The sequence below is a fragment of the Hipposideros armiger genome, unplaced genomic scaffold (genome assembly GCF_001890085.2).
Source record: "Hipposideros armiger isolate ML-2016 unplaced genomic scaffold, ASM189008v1 scaffold_573, whole genome shotgun sequence".
Lineage (NCBI taxonomy): Eukaryota > Metazoa > Chordata > Mammalia > Chiroptera > Hipposideridae > Hipposideros > Hipposideros armiger.
Window position 1 is genome coordinate 639633 of NW_017731923.1, and position 26455 is coordinate 666087.

Consider the following 26455-nt stretch of genomic DNA (forward strand, 5'->3'; position numbering starts at 1 on the left):
CTTGTTGTTAAGAGTGCACGCTCTATCCACTGAGCCATCTGGGTGGCAGCTCAGCTCAAGGTGCCAAGTTCAGTCTTAGTTGCAGGTGGGCGTAGCCCACCATCAAACAGGCAATGTTGTTGTTACACCAGCTGAGCCATCCTGCCACCTGTTGGCAGCTCAGCGACAGCCTAGCTTGAGCACAGCATCACTGGCCCATGTAGGAATCGAACCAGCGGCCCTGTTGCTCAGAGTTTGCGCTCTTAAGCCAACTCTTAACCAGCTGAGCCACTCGGCCGGCCCCTGGATTGCATTCTTAATGTGATGAGACTTCCATTGTAAAAAAGTCATGCGGACTGCTTCTGAGAAATAGTCTCTAGTGGGGCAGGGAGAGGCTGAGAGCAGAGTTCGGAGGCTGTCGCAGGAGTACAGAGCCACCAGTGGCTGGGTGCAGCATAGCAGCAGCGCTATTGGTGAGAAACAGTCAGATTCTAGATAAATGTGAAGGTGGAGTCGATAAGACTTGCTGATGGATTGAATGTGGGGCGTTATGGAAAGAAAATCAAGGATGATTTTCAAGGCTTTTGACTCGAGCACCTCAGGTGAAAGGTGGTGCCATTTAGTGAGACTAGAGACACTGACAGAAAAGCAGATTTGTAAGAGCGCACAGAGCAGGGAAAGCAAGAGTTTGAATTCCGAGAAGCCTATCGGGCACCCAAGTGGCGATGCCACGTGGGCAGCTGGATGCACAAGTATGAAGTTCAGGGGCGAGGTCAAAGGTAAGGTGGGCATTTGGGAGTGTCTGCATGTAGAAGGCCGTTAAATGCTGTCTCTGTGAGTCCTGACCATCTTTTCTGGACCAGAGTTAGTGCTGCTTCTTCCATGAAGCCTTCCTTGACTGCCTTAGGCCTTGCCTTCACCTTCCTGCCAATTCCTCTCAGTGAAAGCCTTTCACCTTGGTTGCTCAGGGAAGCTCTGGCTTCTGCCTCGGGTTAAATCTCCTGGGGCCTCACCGGGCTTGATGGGCAGGTGGGCCTGGCTCTTCTTAGGGCAAAGGGCGCTCACCTTCTGTATAGAGGCAGGTGAGCCTTGTTTCCTCAGGTTGTATGTGGTTGGTGTTTTGAGTCCATCAGTCATTAGAGCAGCGGTTCTCAACCTTCCTAATGCCGCGACCCCTTAATACAGTTCCTCATGTTGTGATGACCCCCAACCATAAAATAATTTTCGTTGCTACTCTATAACTGTAATTTTGCTACTGTTATGAATCGTAATGTAAATCTCTGATATGCAGGATGTATTTTCATTGTTACAAATTGAACATAATTAAAGCATAGTGATTAATCACAAAAACAATATGTAATTATATATTGTGAAATATTTATTTCTAATTACAAATAAATTAAATTTTGTCTTGAAGCATGGAGACGGATAGAGGAGCAGTGTCTCAGTTCCTAAGACCATTGAAAATATGTGTTTTCTGATGGTCTTAGGCGACCCCTGTGACAGGGTCGTTCGACCCCCAAAGGGGTCGCGACCCACAGGTTGAGAACCGCTGCATTAGAGCCTAGATCCTGAGGGTCCCTGACACACGTAAGAATGGATTTGGGGTATTTATTTGAAGAAATCCAAAACACTAATTTGAAAAGATATATGCACCCTTATGTTCATTGCAGTATTATTTATAATAACAAAAATATGGAAGCAGCCCAAAGTGCCTGGCAATAGATGACTGGATAAAGAGGAGGTAGTGCATACATACAATGGAATATTACTTGGCCATAAAAAAGAATGCAGTCTTACCATTTGTGACAATGTGGATGGACCTAGAGGGTATTATGCTAAGTGAAATAAGGCAGAGATAGACCAGTGCCATATAATTTCACTTATATGTGGAATCTAAAGAACAAAATAAATGAACAAACAAAACAGAAATAGACTCACAGATACAGAGAACACACTGAAGGTTGCCAGAGGGGAGGGGGTTGGGGGGCTGGGTGAAAAAGGTGAAGGGATTAAGAAGCACAAATCGGTAGTTGCAAAATAGTCATGGAGATGTAAAGTACAGTATGGGAACTATAGCCAATAATATTGTAATAACTCTATATAGAGTCAGGTATTATTGGGGGAATCACTTTGTAAATTATATAAATGTCTAACCACTATGCTGTACACCAGAAACTAATATAAGATTGAATGTCAACTGTAGTTGAAAATAAAAATCATAAAGGAAGCCAAAGACAAAAAGGACACATATTATAAGATTCTATTTATATGAACTATCCAGAATAGGCAAATCCATAGAGACAGAAAGCAGATTAGTGGTTGCCAGGGGCTGGGGGAGGGGGGACCGGCAAGAGATTGCTTACTGGGCACAGAGATTCATTTGAAGTGGTGAAAAGGGTCTGGAACCAGATAGTGGTGGGGTGGTGGCTGCACAACATTGCAAATGTACTTTATGCTACTGAATTGTGTACTTGAAAGTGGTGAATTTTATGTTATGTGTCTCTTACCACAATGAAAAAAAAAATAGAAGAAAAAAAAATGTCCTTGGGGCTGGCAGTTTCCACAAACTTTCTTGTCTTACTCTTTCCTCTCTTTTGCAGCCTACCCCCTTCCTCTGGCTCCCTCTGCCGGGGGCAGGGCTGGAGGCCAGGGGCGAGGCACTGGGGACGGGTGAGGTTGGCTATCTTTGCTTGGGGGCTGGCACTGACCTGCTTCAGAGGGCAGTCTGTCCATTTGTAGGGAGAAGTGGAGGAAGGCAGGGTTGGGATTGTGGAGCAGGGTGGATTGATTCTCACCTATCCTGAAGTCTAGGATGCCATGGGGGTGGGACAAGGGCTGGCCACAGCGGGGCTTTGCAAGCTGGAAGATGTGATGGCAATTCTTTTGTGGCCCAGTGGACAGCAGGGTAGCTACCGACACCCTTTCTTGCTGAGCTGCTACTGCCAGAGGCACCTGGGAAAGTCTGAGGCAATTGTATTGCTGAGTCACAGATGAGCCAAGCTCACCCTGGTGTTCTGAAACAGCTTGCAGTGGTTGGGACACGTGTAGGGGCTTAGGCAGCCTGGGAGCTGAGCTGTGCCCTGGAAGAGGGGGCTGCAGTAAACTGTTGGCTTACAGACTGTCTTCAGGCACTGGACGAACTCTTTATGCAAACTGGGTTTGACTCCTGGGTGGAACAGAAGGCCATTGAATTTGTCACAAAGTGTCACAGTCCAGGAACCTGGTCAGCAATTCCAGATCTCTCTCCTCCACCTCTCCCCGTTCCCCTTTAGTGGAGGGACAGACTTGCTTGGGCCAGGAGTTGGGTAAGTGAAGGGGAGCCTCTTGCTGACCTTGAGATGATAAGCACAGAATATTATTCTTAAGAGAATTCTGTGGCAGGTCAGCACAGGGTGTGTGCGACTCAGGTATTTTGGTGCTGTACTTCTTCTCAGGGTCTTGTCTTTTGGCATTAAAGCCGTCTAGGATTTCAACCAACCTTATCTCCCAAGTTTCTCCAACTGGGATTTTCCCCCTGATCCTAAGCCTTGCTAACTTTACCCTCCTTGCCTTTGCATATAAGCTTCCCTTTGACCAAATCCTATCTATTCTTCAAGAACAGTTCAAGCCTCACTTCCTCCAGGAAGCCTTTCTGGGTTTCTCCAGCCCACAAGGATCTTTCTCTCCTTCTCAGAATTCTCAAAAGGTTTCAAGTTGCTTGCACTATTTGGTTAAATCATAGCTTTTCCAAAGAGAGCTATTTCAGAGATGTCACCACGACTCGCAGGCAGAGTGGATGCCTGACCAGCATCTGGCGAGTGGTAATTTATGCAGTCCTGAAGATCAATTAGTCAGTGTTAAAAAAAAGAAGAGAAAGCAAAGCGAGAAGAAATGTGTGTGATTAATGATTAATGTGCTCCCCCCAAAGAGAGCGCTTTAGGAATAAGAGCAATATTGGAAGCAAATCTGAAATGGTGGCTCTTGGAGAGAAGGGAGTCTGCCCTTAATTAATGGGTAGCTGGCAAAAGACAGTGGTGAGAAAGGCTGAGACGGGAGCGGGCTGAGAAAGGTTCGCGTGAGGATATTGTGTGATGTTGGCAATTTTGAAGTGTTATGTTTAGCAATGAATAATAGATGACTGATCTAGCGGAAAATATGGGGCTGGTTCATTAGGAAGGTAAGAATGGGGTGTGTGAGATGATAAGGAAGTTAAATGTGGGTAGCTGGATTGGAAGATGGGATGTCAGTTTGTTTACCCATTTGGATGCTGTCTGTGAGTATGAATGGATTTGCTCTGTGGAGTGCTGGAGCCTTCAACAGCTGCAGGCGTTCACCCGTTCCACACGCTTTCTCGCTGCAGTATGGTGTGTCCGTTAAATGTAGGCTGTGCGGCTAGGCTGCCTGGGTTCGAATCCTGGCTCTACTACTTATCATCTATGGCACCTTAGGAATGTTACTTTCTGTGCCTCAGTTTTTCTCATCTGTAAAATGGGGTTAATAATAGCCCCTCCCTTCCTTACCGTGTTGTTGTGAGGATTAAATGAGGTGTAATATATATAAAACATTCAGGAGAGTCTGCCATGTTTAAAAGCCAAAATAATGTTAGTTATTACTGCCATTAATGGTTAGCCTTCACCACCTCACAGTGTCTTTAAGGCTCTGTGGGTGGGACTGACGGAAGGATGGGTCCCCGTTTCTGAGGGAGGCAGTGAGCAGTCACGGGCCAGTGTGCACTCATCTGCCCTCAAAGGCTCTAGAAGCCCCGATATTTCAAATGTTTAGAAAAAGGTTTGAAACTTTCAAAAAGCGAATATCAAGAACCTTTTCCCGGGCTTGTGGGTTTGAAGGGCTGGAGCCGTTTGTGTGACTGTCAGTCACCCTGTGTCACAGGTGGGAGGGGTGCCTGCCCCTGGAGGCAGGAGGAAAGAGAGGGATTTTTTGCTGGTCTCCAGACAGGACCCTTAAGGGCCACCACGAGAGCATGATGTGATGGATTTTCTGAGCCAAAGACAGGTGTCTCAGGTGACTGCTGATTCCTGACCAGTCCAGGGTGTGGTGGGTGTTTAGTGGAAGAGTGTGATGCGTGGAGGGGGGGGGTGTCCTCAGGGGCATCAGTGCCAACCAGGCCTGGATTCAAATCAGGACGTGGCTTTTCACCACATGACTTTAGGAAGCCACTTAACTTCTCTGAGCCTTGGAACACGGGAGGAATAAATAAGACTGAGAAATGCTAATTCCCTTTTCCTAAGTTTTGTCATCTGTAAAATGTGGATAATAAAAAAATCTTGTGAGACTTTGGTCATAATTATAGATAATAGTTATTCATTCAACAAATATTCTTTTTTTTTTCTTTAGTGTTGACTGTATGATAGACACTGTCTGAACGGCTTAGGGCATATCAGCAAATAGAACAGACAAAGATAACCTGCCTTGTTATAGTTTAATTTTTAGCCAGGGAAGATAGACAGTAAACTAACATAAATGAATAAAATTTCTAGTGTGTTAAAAGATGTTAAGTGCCATGGAGAAACAGAAAAACAAAAGCGGGATATGGAGGCTTGGGGGTGCTTGGGGGTGGGGCAGTGTGCCTATTAAATAGGATGATCAGGGTGGATCTTGTTGACAAGGTGGCCTATGAGCAAAGACTTGAAAAGATGAGGAACTCAGTCATAATGATATTTAGGGCAAGAGCATCCCATGCAGAAGAGAGAACAAGTACAAATGTGGTGGGAATGTGCCTGGTACGTTGCAGGAACAGCACGGAGGCCAGTGTGGCTGGAACAGAGTCAAGGATGAATAGAAGGAGATAGACAAGTCAGGGATGTAACGGGAGCCCGGCCGTGTAGGGCCTGGCTGGCTATCGGGAGAGTTTTGGATTTTACTCTAAATGAAAGGAGGATATAATACAGGGTGCTGAGCAGAAAGCAATATTGCATCAGCCTATTTGAGAGAATCGCCCTGCACACTGGCTACTCTGTCCAAAATTGACTATAGAGAGGCAAGCGTGGAAACGGGGAGACCAGTTAGAAGGTTATTGCTGTGTCCAGTGAGAGATGATGGTGCCTTGAACAAGGACAGTGGCAGGGGTTGGTGAGAAGCAACTGGATCTCCTTAGATTCTTGTAGGTAGAGTCAGTAGGAGTCGCTGGTGATGGGAGGTGGGGTATAAGGAAGCCAGGAGTCAAGGGTAGTCTGAGCAACCAGGAGGAAGGAGTTGCCAGCAATTCGGAAGAATGCGAAGCCGTTTTGAGTGGGAATAATTAGGAGTTCCCTTTTGATCATGTTGAATTTGAGCTGTCTGTTAAATACCCAGGTGGAGAAGTCGTGTAGACAGTTGGTTGTAAGAGTCAGATGTTTGGGAGAGAGATCTGGCTGAGATTTCAATTTGGGAATCGACAACATACAGACGGTAATAATTAAAGCCATGAGACGGGATGAAGTCACCAAGGGAGTGAGTGTGGACACAGTAGAGAAGAGGACCAAGAGCCAAGTCTGAGGGCCTCCAACTCACAGTGGTTGGGCAGAAGCAGAAGAAAGCCAACAAAGGAAGTTGAGGGGAAGGCACCCGTGAGGTAGAAGGAAAGCCAAGAGAGTGTGCTATCATGGAAGCCAAATGAAGAAAGTGTCAAGGAGGAAGGAGTGATCCACTGTGTAAATCATGTGCCAGGTTAAGTAGACTAATTAATATGTAAAAAACTACTGAAAAACTTGGTAGCTTAAAACAACAAACTGTATTATCTTGCAAAGTTTCTGGGAGGAGTGGGGGGTGGTCAGGAATCTGGGAGTGGCTAAGCTGGGTGGTTCTGAACTCACAATCTTTTGCAAGGGTGTAGTCAAGCTGTTAGCTGGGGCTGCAGTCATCTCAAGGCTTGACTGGGGCTGGAGGATCCTACACCAAGGTCACTCTCTTGCAATTCTTGGTGGTCCTCACCATGTGGGTTTTTCTATAGGCTGTCTGAGTGGCCTCAGGACATGGCAGCAGGCATTGGCCTTAGGACATCCCAGAAAAAGTGATCCAAGACAAAGTGAGTGTTCTCAAGAGCACCCAAGATGGTTGTCAGTCTTTTAGACTAATTTTGGAAGTGTCATACCATCTGGATGCTCTTGGTTACCCAGAGCAACCCGGGCACAACGTGGGGGGAGACCACACGGGGTGTGAATACCGGGGGTGGGGCATGTTGGAAGTTAGCTGCCACATCAAATGACAAGAAGAATTGATCATTGGATTTAGAACTTGGAGGTCATTGTTGACCTTAACAAAACCCGCGAAGGGAGACATTTGATTAAAGTTGGTGTAAAAAAAGGATGGGTGGAGACAATGAGTATAGACAACTCTTTTGAAGAGTTTCAGGCAGGAGGGAGTGAAGAAATGGGGGTAATCGCTGGTGAAGGAAGTGTTTTTTCTGAGATGAGAGAAATAACACTATGTTTGTTTATTGTTGGGAATTGTCCAATAGAGAGTGAAAAATGGAAACTGTGGAAGAGAAAGAGAATTAGTGGAACGTTGCCCTGGAGTAGATGAGAGAGATAAGAACATGTCAATAGAAGGGGTTGACTTTAGATAGAGGCATCCTGGATTTGTCTATAGTAAGAGTCGGGAAGACGAACTATGTGGTAGGTGGGCAGATACGGTTATGGGAGTTTGTGAAGTTATCCTCTGATCGCTCCATTTTTTTCTCAGCCAAGTGGGAAACAAGGTTGTCAGCTGGGCTTGTTGGAGGTAAATATTTGAAAACCTGGTGGCTTTGATACCTTTGACAATGATGGGTAACTATGGCTGCAGTAAAGGCACCATCCCCACAATTCCTTCTACTTTTAGCCAAAAGGTAGAACTTTTATTTTCATAACTTATCCAGATGGCGGGGCATCTGCAAAAGCACGGTACTCTTTGTGGGGTACCATAGAAACAGATCTATTTAACCCAAAATAAATCCTTTATGCTAAAACAGATAAAATCACCTACCACATTCTTATATAGACAAGAGGTAACAGATCTCAAGAGTTTAAGAAAAAAAAATATATAGGAGAGGAAGCTTAACACTGAGAAATTATTTCCATTAACTGATTTTTCTTCTGGGACTAGGGAGCAGACTAGAACATCCTTGGGAGGAGAACATATTCGTATCTGTTTAGCCTACAGGAGGTGCCTGGTTTGCAAACCTCTGTACTCAACCTGGCAAATGGAGTGGCTGGGACTTGTAGGGTAGTCTGGAGTCCTGAAGATAGTCAGGCTGTCTGTCTCCAGATTAAGGAATTATAGAGCGGACCAGATTGCACATGCAGAAGAGCAGGGGCCTGTGGGAGCTCTCAGAATGTCTGTGAAGAAGCAGGCGCATCAGCCCCATCCCAGGCTCCCAGCAGGCCTCTCATTATCGAATCCTCTCCGCTTACTGTGGCAGTGGGCCCTAGACAAAGGCTTTCCCAGACCATGTGGTCACTGAGAATTTTGCACGGGCTTCAGACAAAGACATTCCTGGACTGTATAGTCAGCAAGACTTCCGCGTTCAACATTTACGAAATCCTACCTCACCTGGGAGTCAGTCAGGAACTGGCACAAGGCTGCATGTCCTAATAAGGAAGCTTAGCAGCTAACCCGGAAACCTCAGGGTATATAGCCCCGAATCCCGCCCTGGTCGGGGCTCAGCCTCTGGATGTGAATCCGCTGAGCCAGTGCCAGCATTAGTAAAAGTTGCTTGTCCCACGCCTTGGTGTCCTGTCTCTTTGTCTGCGTTCCCCGCAACATTACTAGATCTCACCGGAATAAATAGTGATTAGGACTCTGCCCTGGACCCCTAAGCAGCCCAGCCCCCTGCCCGCACCAGGTGACAGCCTCCTGAGCCCACACAAAGGCTCTGGGCAGAAGGAGGACAGTGAGGGAAGCTTTTGAATGGGCCACATCTGTGATGCTTGGAATCCAGCCTCAGGACCCGGCATCTCTCCCTCTGCCTTCTCCTCGTCCTCCCTTCCCTGTGTAGCCCCGGGACATCCAGGTGCGTCCTTGGCTGTCTTGTTCAGCAGGCAGTTCTCATGGGCACTCTTCTGCTTCTCAAAAAGCCTTCACCCCATTGGCTGGGGCAGAACACGACCCTGGAGATCCTGGACGCTCTCCTAGCAACCGTGCCAGAGCTGGTGGCCGCCTCATTTTTGCAGAGACAGATGCTCCTGTAACAGGAACAAATCAATTAGCCAGCCTGACACTAATGTGCTAATGTCACCTTGTCAAGCTGGTGCTTGGCTCAGGAAGCCGCCACTTCCTCCTATCCTTGCTCTGGCATTCGATTTTCCATTGTTGCTTCACCCGCAGGCTTCTGGGGGCTCTAGGCCCCAGGATTCCTGCAATGGTTGACCCTTGACTTCTGTCTATTCTGAGGTCAGTTGTAAAGTAAACCTAGCACCATCTCAATGTCTACGAAGACCGCGCGCTCTGCCTGGATGCTCTGGCTGAGGGGCGGGGCAGCTCAATCCCCGTTCCTCATGCAGTCTCCGGAGCGTGAAGAACAGCTATTCTTTTTCTCCTTATTTCCTGAAAAATAAGAAAAGGACGTGATAAACCTTTCAATTAGATTATTATAATAATAACAACACTCTTCCATAAGCTTTATAGCTTAGAAAGCGCTTTTTCATTCTTTATTTAATGTTCATAATACATCCACTGGAGGCAAGGACAAGTATGTCCATTTTACAGATGAGGAAATGGAGACCCAGAGCAGCCAGCTGACTTGCTCAAGGACATGAAGTTGGTAAACGACAAAACTGGGGATAGAGGAAGAGGAAGAAGGGCCAGAGAGGGCGACTCAAAGCAGTGGTGAATCTGGAGGGACGTCCTGCCGGCAGCTGGAACCCAGCCATGTGGGGAGTGCTCTCCCTCCTGGGGCCTTGCGGAAGGACCCCTTGGTTCCCGGGAGCGCCAGCAGCTCCCTGCCTACCCCACTCCCGACCTGGGTCACCTTTCACGGTGACAGCTTTCCATTCTGAGCATTTTCAGGACAGATGCCTGAGCAGCGCTGCAGGACCTGCTCTAGGACGAGTGTCCAAGGGCTTTCACGTCATGAAGCAAAACTAAGCACCTCTGAAATCTGTAGTCCCGTTTCTAAAAATCAGCCTTTTCAGCTCCATCGAAGGGCAAAAGGCCATGGAGAGCCAACTCGAAGCAGAGCACACTTCCTCCCTTCCAGGCTGTCCTGCTGGGTAGAACGTCACTCCAGAAAAGTCTACAATAACGATAACGACATAAACATTAGGGAGAATCTCCTTGGTAGAGTCTAGGTGAACCTGGATCTTTCAGTGAGCCACCTCACTCCACCTCCCAAATCCCTTAAAGGTTCATCCTTGCTGCCCTTCCGGAGTTGTGGGAGTTGAGGGTCCCTGAAACAACCCGACTCCAAACGTGATAGCTTGCAGGAAAGTTACAATTAGTTTTTCACTGGGAAGAAAGCTCAAAGAGAGATGTGGTTTTTTTTAAAGGAAAAGTGGCGGAAGAAGAAAAAGAAGAAACTGCAAAACCTTGTGGTCTTCTGAGTCAGCTGAGAAAACACTGAATTATTTCAGTGGAGCCTTATTCCGACAGGAGACCCTTTGATTTCTGGCTTCTCTTCTTTTGTTTTTATCGCTGATTCCATCCCCTTCTCCTACATTGTCAGCAGGGCGCAGAGGTGATGAATTATGGCTCCTCACAGTCCATTGATTTCTGTGTTTACACACATTGATTTTGGCATAGAATAAGAAAGACTATCCTAATTGAGCTATCTACAGCCGGACTCGTTGCCTTGAGGGCAGCGAGCTCCCTGTCAGTGGAGGTATTCAAACACAGGCTGACTCAGCAGGGAGCATTTAGAGCTGACTCAAGCAGTGACTGAGAGGATAGTTTGGGAAATCTTTAATGTCCTCTGTCTCATGTTCACCATTAAACTCTTGGATGACTTACTCACTTCAGGAAGAGCCAAATGTCGCCAGTGTTTCCCTTGTGGTGGTAGGCTAAGTGATTTTCATCGGTGAGGAATTTATTTAAAACAGGAAGAATGTCAAATGGCAACGAGATACCACTACACACCAATTAGAATGGCCAAAAATTGACACTGACAACACCAAACACTGATGAGGACGTGGAGCAGCAGGAACTCTCATTCGTCGTTGGTCGGAATGCAAAATGGCACAGCCACTTCGGAAGGTAGTTTGGAAGTTTCTTACAAAACTAAGCATACTCTTACCATGTGATCCAACGATCACGCTCTTTGGGATTTACCCAAAAGAGCTGAAAACTTATGTCCATACAAAAACCTGCACACAGAAGTTTCTAGCACCTTTATTCATAAATTGCCACAACTCGGAAGCAGGATGTCCTTCAGTAGGTGAGTGGATAAATATGTAAACTGTGGTACATCCAGACAATGGACTATTATTCAGCTAAAAGGAAATGAGCTACCAACCCATGAAAAGACATGAATGCATTTAAACCCATTAAATGCATATTACGAAGTTAAAGAAGCCAATCTAAGAAGGCTACATGCTGTATGACTCCAACCACATGGCATTCTGGAAAAGGCAAAATGATGGAGACGGTAAAAAGATCCGCGGTTGGCCAGGGGTTGAGGGGAGGGAGGGATGACCAGGTGGAGCACAGGATTTTTAGGGCAGTGAAAATACTCTGTACGACATTGTAACGGTGGATGCGCATTCTTATACATTTGTCCAAACCCATAGAATGCAGGACACCTCGCTTGGACCCTAATGTAAACTACGGATTTTGGGTGATAGTGACATGTCAGCGTAGTCTTATCAATTGTGACAAATGTACCCTCGGGTGGGGGGATGTTGACAGTGGGGGAGGCTGTGCATGTGTAGGAGCAGGAGCTATCTGGGAGCGCCTTGTGCCTTCCTCTCAATTTTGCTTTGAACCTAAAACTGCTTAAAAAATAAAGTCTTTAAAAAAAATACCTGAGGGCCGGCCGAGTGGCGCGATGGTTAAGAACTGGCTTGGGATGCCAGAGGGCCCCGGTTCGGATCCCACATATGAGGGCCAGTGACACTGCCCTCCACAGCTAAGATGCTGAACAACAGCTCAACCTGGAGCTGGGCTGCCATGAGTCGCCGGCGACGGCGTGGGCTGCAGTCCCTGTGGCAGTGGATTGCCATGGGCTACCGTGTGTAGCCAGCAGCCAGCATGAGCGGCCAGCAGCCGCAGTGAGCGGCCGTCCAGAAGCTGGCGACTGATCTGCCTCGCCAGAGAAGAGCGCAATGATGGTGCCAACTTGGGCCAGTGAAGCAACATCCTCCACAACTAGATTGAAGAACAAAACGACAGCAACTTGTCTGTTCCCCTTTCCCCAATTCCCCAGCACTGTTCCCATCCCCCCAATTCCCCAATTAAAAAAAAAATCTTTAAAAAAAAAAACCTGAAAAAAAATAGCAAAAATATAATTAGCCCATCAAATCATGATTCTGATGGATATCATTGTCTAGGATGAAGCTAAGACAATCAGTACCATGGCAACCCACATGAAGACTTGCCCAAATTGCAGATGGGCTCCTAAGACGTGACCTTGAACATTTAAAACCTTTGTTGCTGAATTTCAGACCTAACTGTTCCAAAGAATGAGTAGGACAGATGATCCAGATAAATACTGGCTTGTCGGGAAAGTCATGACGTATTTTTTTCTCTGTTTTCGTTGCAAAAATGCATCATGACTTTTCCAACAACCCGATAACATAGACTCCTATCTCCTGTATGTCTATGCTATGTCTTAATGCTTTTTTCAGTGATACACTGAGAAGCAGATTTGAACTTGCACAGCCACCAAACTCAGGTGATAAAAATGTGGCTTTCATTATTGCTTCCAGAACCTTGTTTGATTTCTGAGTCCTCAGCCACTTTAATGGGAAACACCTTGATCTTTTCAAATTCGTGTGTTTTTTTTTCTTAGTTCTAGCCAGAGATTTTTAGTGAATTCATGGTTTGTCATTCTTTTGATTAAATATACAGTTAGCAAATATCCTGTCTCCTACCCCTTCTTCCCTGGAACTTACATAGCAGGCCCTTGGGGTGCCCGCGGACCCTCCAGGGCTGGCTGCGGACCGGCCGTGGCTGGAGTGCAGATGTCTTCCTCGTGTGTGGGCATTGGCGTCTTGGCCCACTGCCTCAGCCGCTGGACCCTCTGCGTGCCCTGCCAGGCCTCTAGTCTCTTATCTCTTCCTTGCCCGGACCTTGAGGCCCCTTTAGGATTGTGGCAAGATCACCCGTTCTTCTCTGTAAGCAGGGGTGTGTGCTGAAGATAGGACATCTCCCAAGTTTCTCCTGTACCACTCAGGGGACAAGGGCGTAGGGGTGGGCCATCTCTCTCTGTCTCCATTTTTCCTTGTGGCATATGAAGCTCCTGTTGATCAGGGCACTTTGAGTGGCACTCTCTGCCTAGGGTTGCAGAGAGGAAACAGGCACACGTGCTGTATTTATGCTAAAATAGCGTCCAGCTGGTTTCCTGGCCTCTTTTCCTGCTCCTCTCTAGTCCATTCTCAACAACAGCCAAGCAGGCTAGTGTCTTGACTCTGCTTAAAACCCTCCAAAGGCTTCCCGTTCCACTCAGAGCAGAAGTAAGGGCCCGCCGTGGTCAGCCTTCCACATGATAGCTGTGACTTCATCTCCTGCAGCTCCTGTTCTGGCCACACTGGCCTGCTTGCTTCTTCTAGAACGTGCTAGGCCTGCTCTCTCGTCAGGGCCCTTGCACTGCCTTCTCTGTTTTCTCGATATCTGAATTGCTCCCTCTTTCTCTTTCTTCAAGTTTGCTCGCATGTCACCTTCTCCGTGAGGCCCACCCACCTTGTCTGCCTGGCTGACACCTATGTCATTTAAATATCCCGTCCTGCAAGCAGCCTTCCCAACCACCCAGTGCCCTCTGTGGACTCCCCAAAGCACCGTATTCTTTTTTCTCACTTGAGCACTTATCACGGTGTCATGTCAGCATCTGCTTGCTGGTCTGTTTTTTTTTTTTACCCAGAATGCCTAGCACAATTCTTGGCTTCTAACAAGTGCTCATTACAAATATGCTAAATAAATAAATGAGTGAATGACTCAGTTCATAAAAAAAAAATCATAAAGATTGTTGAGAAAATTAGCTAGACGGCTTAGAAAACCTTTAGTATGGAACTTGGCTCAAAAACAGGTAATTTATATTTATAATTTATATGCTACGGGAGGGCTTTTTGCCACAGAGCTTCCATATTACCTGTAATTCAACTATTCCTAGCAAAAATGGCACTGACTTTTATATAGAGGAAGTCAGACTAAAATGCTCAGTTACTGTGTGTTGGATGGAAGAGGCAGTCCTAGGTTTTACAGTATTGAGCCTTTCTTACTAGCAGAGGCCCCTCTAATCCCACCTGCTTTTATCCCTACCTAGCAGTGAGTAGCCCAGCTCCCTGGAATACTAGCACCTTAGAAGGTGCTAATGTATTTGCGTGATTTTCATTTTCCCTCTAAGAGCCTGGTGCTGGGGGAACTCAAGTTCGGGGTGAGAAAAAGAAAGGCAGGATGAACTAACCATCTTAGAACGTGTGTGGTAACTAGATGGTCCATTCTTTGTGCTGCTTCCCAATTTGATATAATTATATATTTTTTCCAATACAGGTAACTACATGAGCCATTGCTTATATATAATTCTACAAATCAGAAAAGAATATTTTTTTCAGACCAATTTTAATTTCTGGATGGAGTAGTCAGGTGGCCTCAATCGGGGGGTGGGGTGAGGGTTTGTTTTAGAAGATTATGGTAAAGACAGTCAGGAATTTGGCAACAGCTGGGGAGAAGTGTCAGGACCCTGGCAGCTGGAGGGTGGGAGCAGAAGGTGGCGAGATAGCCCAGCCACCAGGAAAGGAGGTGGGCAGATCCCAAGACTCATTTCACCCATTTCCTCCTGGGGTCATCCCAGAGCAGAGCCCTTGCCTGATTCTCATCAGGTGATGACAAATGACAGTGGGAACCCACCGCCTTTCCCACCCCTCTCTGCTGTCCCAGAGCCTGCTCTGTGGCCATCCTGCATGGTGCTGCCTGGGAAGGCTGGGGACTGATGTGCCACGCCAAGAGTGCTCTCTGTCCCCATGCAGTGCTGTGCTTATTTTAAAAACGCCACTGACCACAGCTCTGCTTCTGCACAGACCTCTGCGAAGACGCAGTGCCGGGCCTTCGGGAGGGGCCGGGTAGAGCCTGGCACACACGTGCAGGCACTTATTTCTCCCTACACACACATGCATATGCAGTCACTGAAACACGCAGTTGGGCTTGTACTCAAGGGATGGCACCCTTTAAGGTCTCATGCACTTTCCAAGTACAGCTTCCCAGAGAAACACGGGGCGACGGATTAGATACTGAAGTCCAGGTTCAGTGTTTTATCGCTTTGTCACCTTGGGTAAGTTTCCATTATTAAATGAGCACAGTAATAATACTTATGTTCTAGGGTGGTTAATAGACATGAATGAATTTCTGGCCCTTAGTGAGTGTTCAATAAGCGAAAGTTATCGCTACCTTGCTGTTGTCACATTATTACCCCATCAGAGCCCAGTGCAATGCAGCGGATACAGCATGACATTGGGAGTCAGTCACACCTGGATTAGAGTCTCTACCACGTTAATGACTGGGTGGCCCTAACCTTGGGGAAATTAGTCAGCCCTTTTAAGCCTCAGTGTCCTCATTTATAAGACTGAGTTACTGATACTGGTGGTTTTATAAGATTTTCTTTAAGAATTAAATGAAATCTTAAAGGATCTAGTGCATGAAAGACCCTCAACACAGTATCTGGCATAAAATAAAAATTCAACCAATACTAACCATTATATTTATTGATGATGATGATGGTGGTGGTGGTGTCTACTCTGACCACTAAATCTTTTTGTGTTATACTTAATTGCAACAAGTCCTTTTCCATCTAATCCAATTGTAATGCTTCCTCCCTGACCTGAACTGTCCTGCTTGCTCAATTGAATTTAACTTCATTCATTTTCCCGTTGTACCAAGGATTGTTAGAATTAGAATCCAAGTCTCAAGAATTTTACACAAGACTAGTGTTCATGTACAATAGATGAACTACAACCGAAAAACAGGAGTATGAGTGGACTTACCCTGGCTGTGACCAAAACAGTTACATGGCTTTATTGGTGTGTGGAGTAGTTAAATCTTACCTTCGCATGGGTGGATATGGGGGCTCCTTCAGTTAGTATGCTTTGGGGTGCAAGTAACAGCAAGCCGAAGTCAAATAAATGGGCTTTGGTCATCAGGAGCTGTATTGCGTCATAATTCTGGTGGTTTGGACGTGGGGTGGCTTCCAAGTTGACTGAATATGGTGGCTCTTCTGCCATCGCCGGTGACTCTCTTGGTCCTGCTTTCCTCCATGTGGCAGCTGCATCCTCAGGTTGGCAGTGAGGTGGTGGCAGCAGTTCCCCAGTTCTCAGCGGTGCAGGATCATGTCCAGAAGGAATTCCCTTAAAAGCTTTGCTTAAAAGTTGGGATATTTTCCCCAAAAGCCCCAGGAAGCTTTCCCTCTTACTTCATGAGCCTTCACTGGGTCATGTGTTCTTTTCTTAATTAATTCCTGGGGTTCCCTTGACTGGCTTAGTCCAATGAGAACCCACCTGGAGCGGAAGCCCATTGTGCAAGGGTGGGGAATGGAAAGATCTTGATGAGGTAACCATCATGCTTGCTACAGGGTTTTGTTTTTTTTTAGCTCATTGGAAAATGCAGGCACTTTCAGTTTGGTTGTAATTGTTGGTCTAATGTTACAAGGGCCCTGGGTCATATCACACAACACTGGGGGACAGCAGCTTGTGTTGCCAACATTGTACACGGTGTGTATTTATTGAGCAAAAATATCCGTCAGGTCATATTATCCTTGAGAGCACAAATTTTGTTCTCAACGAATACTTTGGCTTGAAAAGCAGGTTAATGATAACATAATTATTAGTGATTATGTGGTAAAATACACAATAAATGACCTGGGGAAAAAAAGCATAAAAATGAGCAAAGCACAGATGAGAGGGTGGGATGAAGGAAAAAGCCTGAAAGCTTTCAGAGACCAGATACGTTGTTTTTTTTTTTTCATTTCCATGGGTGCCTGAGAATCCGGCTTATAACCTGTGCTCTTTCCATGTGTTGGCAGCCGTCCTTATAACTTCCTACGTGTGTGGTTACAGCTGAGAAGGTGGTTGGACAAAGGCTACGTTCTGAGACAGGTCTGACATCTGGCCCTGCCTGTCATGAGCGGCCAGCACTGGCAGACACATGGGGCAGATTTCAGCATCTGGAAGGATGGCCCCCACCCCAGGGGCTCACAGCTGGCTAAAATGCAAGGCCCTGGAGGGCTGTAGGCTTGTCTTGCTTCCCTGGGGCCACATCATGGGGCCCTTGAATGCTAGGCTGGGGTCTTTGCACTTTCTTTCCCTAGGCGGCAACTCAGACCTGAGCCCTCAGTGCAAAGCATGGTCCCTGCTTAGAGCTGCAGAGTGAGGCTCTGCGCCTGGGGGAGTGCCTTTGAAAGCCTGCACTGGTGGTTGGATCACAGAGGAGATTCCATCTGGCTACACAAACAGTGCCCTCGCCCATCCATAAGTTTACTGTGGCAGTAGCTGACTCCTCTTTAAAAGATGGCTTCCAAGGAAATCAACCCAAGTACTCTTGATCGGCGTGGGCTCGAGGGATATTATCAGGCACTAGCTGGAGACCCTCAGTACCCCTGAGATTGACACTTGAGAAGGTTGTGCATAGAAAAGAGGCTCTCGGAGAGGTTTTTTTCAGCATGGTGGATTTAGCTCTCTGAGCCTGATGCTGCAGGGGTCCAGACAGACACCTTTCAGGAAATGTGTGTGGCCTCCCGGGAGGTAGCCCCAGCCCTTCTCTGTGCCAGGCTAGGCAACTGGTGCCACCACTCTGTTTCCACAAGGCCAAAGGGTTGTGGCATTTGTTTTCTCTCCAGCTTTAACCATCACTGATTCCTGGTGACGGCTTCTTCCAGAGACTGACTGAGGCATAGTGTACTATGCTCAGTTTTCTGCTTCCCTTAAGGTCTTCAGAAATAAGTACACACCCCTTTTTATCCTTGTCTGTCTGTCTGACTGCTTTTCGGGAAGCAGAGAGAGAGAGTAACAGAAGTAACAAATCCTGGAAAAGTCACAAATGCTCAAGGAATCTCGAGATACTCTTGTACGTACATGCAATTCTTGGTTTATAGTAAAAAGGAACTGAGCAAAAAAACCAAAAAACAAAAACAAAAAACCCCCAACAAAGTAGCTGTGCTGGGCCTAACCCTTTCTGGATTCTTGCTGTGGTACCAGTAAGAGTTTCCAGTGCCTTGCTCAGCCAACCAAACCCAGAAGAGGTGCGCAGTAAATGTTTGTTGAGTGAATATCTTCTCCTTTTCCCTGGTGATTTCTGCATGGCGGTATGGTAAGGCGCTCCCTCCCTTATTAAGGCGTCTTCCTTCCCTTTTGTAAGTCAGGCAGGTCCTGTGGAGGTTCTAAGTGGCTTCTTAAAGCAGAATAGCAAAGATGACTATTTAAGCAAATTGGAAATTTACAAGCAAAAGCCCCTTAAAACCACTTCTACCTACTCAAGTGTAGTAAGGATGTCTGCAGAAGCTAACCCTTAAAGAGTCCTCATTTGCCACAATAGCAAGATTATGGCAGTGGGCAAATTCCTTTCTCCCTCCTCTCCCTGCACTCCTTCCTTTTATAAATATTTATTGAAGGCCTACAAGGGCTGGGTGCTAGGGATACATTGGCGAATACAGCAGGTATGGTCTCTGCTCTCTTGTAGCTTAAAAGCGCCTGCGTACGAGGGAGTAGACAGATATGTCTGTGATGGGAGCCTGCTGTGTGATTGATTATCATCCACCAACATTTTCCATTTTTGAGGGCTTGTTTTCCAAATCACCGGGATCCTTTGGCAAATTCTGGTTTAATCACAACCTCTAGGGTTTCTCTGTTTTCTTATCCATAAAATGTATCTGTTTATCTCTGGACGCATGGTGATGTGGCTCATTTTCAGCAATTGATGAATACCCCAGTAGACTGGCCAATATTCCATGTATTTGGCATATTTGTAAGTGTCTGCCTGTGTGTTTACTTTTGTGATTGTATCACAGTACAAATAGCAATAGTGTCATGGAGACTGCTAGTGCTTATCTGTAGTGGTTTTCTCCTCTTCTCCCTTGGCACAGGTGGACTCCATTTCTGGTCCCCTTCAGTTAAGGAGGACCCTGTGACAGGGCTTTGGCTAATGGAATATGGGGGAAGTGACAGGTCTGGCTTCTTGACCTCTTGTGAGAACTGCCAAGCTCTTTTTTGTCTCTAGGCTAGAGAGAAAAAAATGTAATGGAGAACTCTGAGGCTCAAGGCTCCAGTGTAAGCTGCTTGTTTTTGTAAATAAAGTTTTATTGAAACATAGCCACACCCATTGGTTAATGTATTGGCTATGGCCGTTTTTACACTACAAAGGCAGAACTGAGTACAGTAGTTCCCCCTTATCCACGGTTCCCCTTCTTTGGTTTCAGCTACCTGCAGATTGAACCATACGTAGTCCAAATATGTTAAATGGAAAATCCCAGAAATAAACAATGCATATGTTTAAAATTGCGCATTGCTCTGAGCAGCATGATGAAATCTTGCGCCATCTGACTGTCCTACCCGGACTTGAATCATCCATTCTTTTTGGCTCCAGCATGGAGGCTCTTAACCTCTATGATTTCCTCCATATTTGCATAACTTACAGTCTCCAAGCTCTTTCCCAGATGCTATCTCATTAGATTTTCGCAGACTTGTGTAGAACAGGTTATATTATTCTTCTTATTGTTCACGTGAGGAAGTTGACCTAGAGAAGAGAATTGCCGAAGGTTACTTGACTAGCATGTGGCAGAACTGTACCCCGAACCCAGAGATTCGGAACTGTACCCCAAACACCAGATCACAGGCTCTTTCCACTCCCCAAAGGAACTCTGGCAGTTTTAAGTGACCACTCCACATTTGAGGCAGAGTGTTTTCCGTGGGTCTTGGTTTACATTCAAAATGCACTAGCCTGTCGAATTGCTGTTGGACATTAGCCCATCCTTAAACAGTCACCATGACAACAGAGACATATGGAGAGGAATGCAGAATGGGCGGGTGAAAACTGACACCAGTCCAGGGGAGGATGGAGTTTGGTGGGGCATGGGGGATGGATCAAATAGCTCATCCTGCATGTTTTGGGTAACTTCACTTCATAATCTAGACTGGAAATGGGTGACAGGGGCACGCACTGTCCTAGGGGCCTTTATCATCCTAATTCATCCCGGACAACACCTCTTATCAACTAAGCACAACCTCCTAGGACTGCATGCTGCTTTGGGGACAGTGTTTCCAGGACATGATTCCTAGGAGGAAGGGTGCTTATGAAACACATAGATTCCTAAGCCCGCTGAGAGCCTATTTCATGAGAATCTCTGGAGGGAGGTCCGATGAAGCAGCATTTTAAACCAGCTATGTAGGTGACTCTGATGTACACTGACACTTGAGAACCACAGCCTTAGGAGGTCACAGCAAATGACAATAACGTCCTGCTTTTACTCCTCCTTTGTGGTCAGGCAACAAGCGGGTTCAGATAAGAAAAATTCCTGGAGGAATAGTTCTTTCTGCCCCAGGGGTGTTTCCTCCCCGAGCAGGTGGGTAAGGACAGTGAGTAGGGTCATCCCTGCCTTCCCTTTGGCTGGGCAGGGAACCCATCAATTATGTCAGTTCTCTTCTCTAGAGAATCATTTGCAGGTAGTATCTCACCTGTATAGTATCATATCTTCAAACTCGCTTCCCATTTGTGATTTGTCATTTCTAACAGTTGGGCATGGGACCCTTCTTCCTTCTTCCTGCCCAGGGCAGACAGAGGGAACAAGGCCAGGATAGCTCAGGGCCGTTTTGGGGACACTTCTGTCCCATCACTCATCTCTTAGTGACCATCAATCCCACTTCTGTCCGTGTCCCAGCCTGTGCCACATGGTGGTGTATGCAGTGGAGACTCCTTCGTCCTTGCGGAACTCAAAACTTTCAGGGAATGGAGACAGTCCATTTCACAAGAACAGAAGCTTCGTTGACTCCTGGGTGTATCCGTTTCACATAAGGTGGCTGGAGGATGCGTATGTTCTGGGGAATCAGGAAGTGAGCAGTGGAGAGGTAGGAGTGGGGTGGGCATGAACCCAATGAGAGGAGGATGCATGTGGCAGACTCACCTGCTGGGCCTGAGAGGCACAGACTGAGCAAAGGGATGCATGGGCCATTATTTCTAAAGCCATCAAAACTAGATGAATGAAAATGAAACCTCTTGACAGGATAGCAAGGGAAAGACGGTGCCAAGGTGCAAGGTCTTCCTTTGTGGGAGGGTGAGAGAGGAGAAGATTGGGGCAGGAGGGAGCATAGCTACTGGCTCACGTGTCTTTGGCAGTGCAGGGTGCCCGGGATGGCGGTGGCAGAGCTGAGCCCTTCCCCTGCTATCCCATGAGCCCTGACAAGAAAGGGAAGCGTTTTGATGGGGCTGCTGGCATGCTAAGGTGTCACTCACCTTCCTGCTCTCCAGGACCCCCATTATTTAAAATCCCATCTCCTGCTCATTAGCCAAAAGCAGCAAAAGAGAATCAGAAAATAGGCGGGTGGAAAGCAAGGGTTAGGGGAGTACGCCAGGTGGCGAAGGGGCTCTCACAAGCTCAGGGCCAGTGTTTCAGAGCAGCAGGACCTGTTTCTCTTCCATTAGGGGCTGGGGGTGGGGGCCACAGCAGCACCTTTGCCCTCAGGAAGCTTATCACTTGGTGTGTGTACCCCTGATTCTGTTTTGTGGCTCCATTCCCTCCTTTTGCCTGGTGCTCTGTAGAACCTACCCCCATGGGGGCAACAATGGAATGACACTGAGTGACAACAGTAGAGTCCAAGAGATGGGCTCCAATGAGTCCAAGAAAGGGAAAAGTGTACAAAAGCTTATAAATAAAGTTTTATCAGAACACAGTCACACACATTCATGTACGTATTGTCTGGTTGCTTTCATGCTACAACAGCTGAATTTGAGTCACTGTGACAGAAATTGCATGGCTTGCAAAGTCTAATATATATGTACCCTCTGGTCTTTCATAGAAAGACTTGGACAGTCCCTCTAGAGTTCTTGCATGTGCATTTAAATGCTTAGCCTTGAAGTGACACACATCATTCAACTCACAACTCACTGGCCCAGCAGTCACATGACCCCGCTCAACCACAGGGAGCCAGGAAGTACATCCTACTGTGTGCCCCAAAGTGGGATAACTGGAATATTTGGCACACAGTACTAGGGACCACCACAACAACCTACTATGTGTCGGACTCAGTACTGGCTGCTGGATATAGAAAGATAAGACAAAATCCCCTCATCTCAAGGAACTCAAGGAATGCCAGAACTGGGGGGTTGAGGGGTAAGGTGAAATTGAGTGGATTCAAGGGTCCTTCCCTGGGATCCAGAGACTCTGTCTTGCCTGAATTGCCTGAGATGGAAGATGCTCTCTCAGCTTGATGTCAGCCAGACCTGGGGACTGGCCGGCTTGGCAGGCAGTGGGGGCAACAGACTTCACTGATGAACATTTATATCAATACTAGAAGGGTTGTTTAACAGGAATTCTTAAAGGAAAGATGAGATAATTTCATGTTTTGATATTCATAAAATTGATCCCGTTGAAAGAGGAGCTCTGCCATGCATATTACTGCTGCTGTAATTTTGGCAAAAATATAATTCAAATTGGCACAGTGTCTGGGAAGGGGGACTCCAGTAAGGAGAGAAGAAGGCTGAGTGGCCAGGAAGCAGAGGCCAGGGGCCAGGGGCTGGTGGCCGGTGGGAGCTGGGAGGGTGGCCCAGGAGCCTTTGCCATGGGAGGAGCTGAGGGAGAGGAGGCTGCAGGTGGCTGAGCCGAGACTGCCTGAGTTTCTGGTGGTGCCGAAGCCTGCGGAGGGGGTGAGAGCAACCCAGGGAGGAGTGCGTGCATGTGCGTGGTGAGGGAGAGACATTTAAACATCGTAGGAATGAAGGATAAATTTAAAATCCATCAAGCGCAGCTGAGACAGAATGCCAACGTGCAGAGCATGAATCACCCCTTCCAGGGACCCACCCAACTGTTAGCAGGATTTGAAATGTATTTTCTCCTCCGTGTCTCCCTATCACGCTCATCCTGGACCCTTTACTTCCCTCGCCGGCTCCCTTGTCCCAGCCCTGGTGGCCAAGTATCTAGCACGGACCAGCATGTCCCCACGGAGGGAAGGCAGGGTCGGGGTGTGGAGGTCAGCGTTCTGGGAGGACCCCTCCCCTGGGGGCCCCGCTCAGTCCCCAGTGTGGAGTGGGTGCTCACAAGGCACTAGGTGAGTGATTTGATGCCAGGGCTCTTCCAAACCCATAGAACACATGGCACATCTTAGAGCCATGGGGGCATGTGTGTGCCCGGTGTGGTCGCTAGAGGCGTGGTTTGGAAGGAGGGTGGGGTGGGGACTGGGGATTTAAGTGTTGAGATCTTGGCTGGGAGGGAGACAGGAAGCAGATATCTTGCAAATGTGGTCAGTTCAGATCCCCTCAAGCCAGGACTGTCCCCAGCCTCAGGCTTGCAGTGGGACCGCCTTCTGAATCCTTTGGGTTCCCTCAGTCCTCTCTGCACATCCTCTCCTGTTCCTCACCCGGCAAGCTCTGTTTAAACCCAGCATAAGGGTCATTGCCTCCACCTAGCCCTTCCCACCCCCTCCAGGTGGGCTGAGATGCCCCCAGTGAGCTCCTATAGCAACAGGCCTACCTCAATCATAGCATGTCACATTGTGCCGCCAAAATAGAAGGTCTTCCTGTTTCTCCCATGCGGAGGACGTGGACTAAATCTAGCTCACCTTGGTGTGCCCAGTTCCTGGCATCAGCCCTCACTCAGTCAGTGCTGATTGAATGAGTGATTCTTTCAGAGGCAAATCTGCCCACATCCTCTTTGACATGGAAAAAGGAAAACAAGGCTTGGACTGGCAGAGGCACCCGATGTCACCATGCTCCCCAGATGTTATGTGGATGCACGCATTAGCAAAGGGGGCAGGAACCCTAAGGAGACCCACTTCTTAAGAACAGCCCGCCCGTGGCTGGTCCTGGGGGAGAGAGTGAGAATCAGGGCAGTGGGTGGGTGGGGCTTCCCCAGGGTGGGTGGGGCTTCCCCAGAGGAGATTAGGACACTGGGGAGAGGGTTAGAAGGAGTCCCTCACCACAAATGGGAGAGAACCGCGCCCCCAGCTGTCCGGGGGGGGGGGGGCTCAGAAGGACAGTCTTTGGCCTTCTTCTGAGAGCAGCACCCCGAGACGTTCATCACTATTGCATGTAATTGTTTCCTTAACCTCTGTCTTCTACACTAGACTGTGACGTTCATGGGGACAAACATCAAGACGACTTTGTTCAGCGCTGGGTACCCAGCATCTGGCACCCAGCCTGGTCCACAGTGGACGCTGCTGAGTTCAGCCACCATTGACTGAGTTCCTCCTGTGTGCCAGTGTCGGGGCCAGGCCTGGGACTCAGCATGGCACAAGCCTGAAGCCTTGCCCTGGACGACAATGGCATTAACCTCTCTTCTCTCTCTCCCTCCTTTCCTCCCTTTCCTCCCCCTGTAGAGCAATGTTCTGTGATGGTGCCCGAGATGCGTGGACTGAGCCCAGGCCGCAGGCTGCCGGAGCCCACGCCCTGCCCGGCTGCGGGCGGGAGCCCTGAGCCCCGGCCCGCGGGACCCCGCTGCCACCACGTGCTGGCCCTGCCCGAGGAGGAGGCATGGCGGCCCCAGCAGTACACCGCCCTGCTCGAGGCCGACGCCTCGGAGGAGGCGGGCATGCTGCCGGCCTCCCCGCGCACCGCTGCTGCCTCCGGCTTCGACAACTTCTTCCCGGTGCAAGAGGGCGAGGGCCCTGGCTGGGAGGGCAGCTCCAGCCCCTTCCTCCCCGTAAGCCCCGAGGTGATGAAGCGGCGGCGTGGGGGCCTCATCGAGCAGCGCGACATCATCAAGGCCCACGAGGCGCACAAGATGCAAAGCACCCCGCAGGCCCGGCGCAAGGAGTGGGAGTGAGTGCTGCGAGGGCACGGGCCGGGCAGCCAGGGACGGGCGGGAGTGGGCAAGGCCCCGCCTGGGCTCAGGGTGGGCATCCCACGGGAAAGGAGGGGCCGGTGACGCAGATGCATATGTCTCTAGAGAGGGGTTCGACCTTCCGTGTGAGGTCCCTGCGGTCAGCCCCAGCTGTAGGCTGCCGTGAACCTCACTGAGGTCTACGGCTGTGAAATGGGGTGAATCAAGCTTGCCTCCCAAAATACACCTAATTTACCAAGAGCCTGTGGAGAAAGAACTGGGGTTTGTTTCACACTGACTTCCCTGAAAAGAGGAGCTCTATAAAACCTTGGATAAGCCACCAAAACGCGAATCCTCTATCTCCTATTTCCTTCTGGAGTTGCGGCTGCCCCGACTCTTTCTAATATCATCCTTGGGTGAATGGTTACATGTGGGGGCAAGTATTCATTCAGGGCATGATAAAGATTGACCAAGTCCTGTGGCCCCCGTGACTTTATCTCTGCTTATTTTGTGTAGAGCAAAAGGCTTTATGTTTTGTCTTAGGCTGCCTTTTAACCCAGTTTGTGCCTGTTGAGGATTTGTGCTTTTATTCGTACGAGTCATAAAAGAAAATAGTAGCTCATTTAAATCTCAGTGGCCCCAGGCTTATCCCCCACTTATCTGAGGACTTTTTGTCCTTTAGATGCCAGTGTTTCTGAATGTCCCGTGGCCTGTACGTGTTTATCTCCTCTTGCCTTCGATTGTTGAGTTGCTGCATGCCAGCGAGTGCAAAGACACCTGGCCACGGTTGCCTTTTGATTGTGGTGATCATGGCGGAATCTACCTACCTGGTTTCAGTGGACATTTTGGATGGTGCATAGCGGGGTAGATTAACTGCTCTGTGGTGGCCTTTTCGATGGGTGTGAATCTGTTAGTTCACTCATTCAGTGAACCCTGGTGTGTGCTGGAATCCTGGCATCCGCAGGGACGTCAGGCATCCGGCCTGCAGCAACCGTATTCTCCCATTGTTCATTTCCCAGCGCTGTTAGTCTCTGAAACCTCAGTAGCTCCAAGCGCCAGCAACATTCTGAGCGCCTTACCCGATATTAACTCATGCTAATCCTCACGGTTACCATGAGGTGGGTATAATGATTATCCATATTTAACCAGTGAGACACAGAGAAGGGAAGTGCTTTCCCAAGATCACTCCAGTAATTACTGCATTGTTATTGTGATTTGTCATTCGTTCCAGATTTGAACCCTGGCAGTCTGTTCTCGAATCTGCGTCTTGAGCCACAGTGGTGCAGGGCCTTTTATTCCAGCCTCATAGCACTTAGCCTCTTATCTCAACCACCCATTGAAATACCATTGCAAGAGCACCAGCTTGGGGCCTAATTCCCAGGGTGTGACCTGGAGTAAGTCACCTCCTTGTGGCTTTGA

At 48.1% G+C, this 26455-nt stretch overlaps 1 protein-coding gene across 1 annotated transcript in view; it reads left to right on the forward strand.

Moving 5' to 3' along the window:
* CACNA1E (calcium voltage-gated channel subunit alpha1 E) overlaps window positions 1–26455 on the forward strand; it is a 536284-nt gene that overhangs the window by 167703 nt on the left and 342126 nt on the right. The window contains exon 4 of the mRNA XM_019624043.1: window positions 24594–25035. Coding sequence (XP_019479588.1) covers window positions 24608–25035 — 428 coding nt within the window. The 5' untranslated portion in view covers window positions 24594–24607. The remainder of the gene's footprint in view (window positions 1–24593; window positions 25036–26455) is intronic.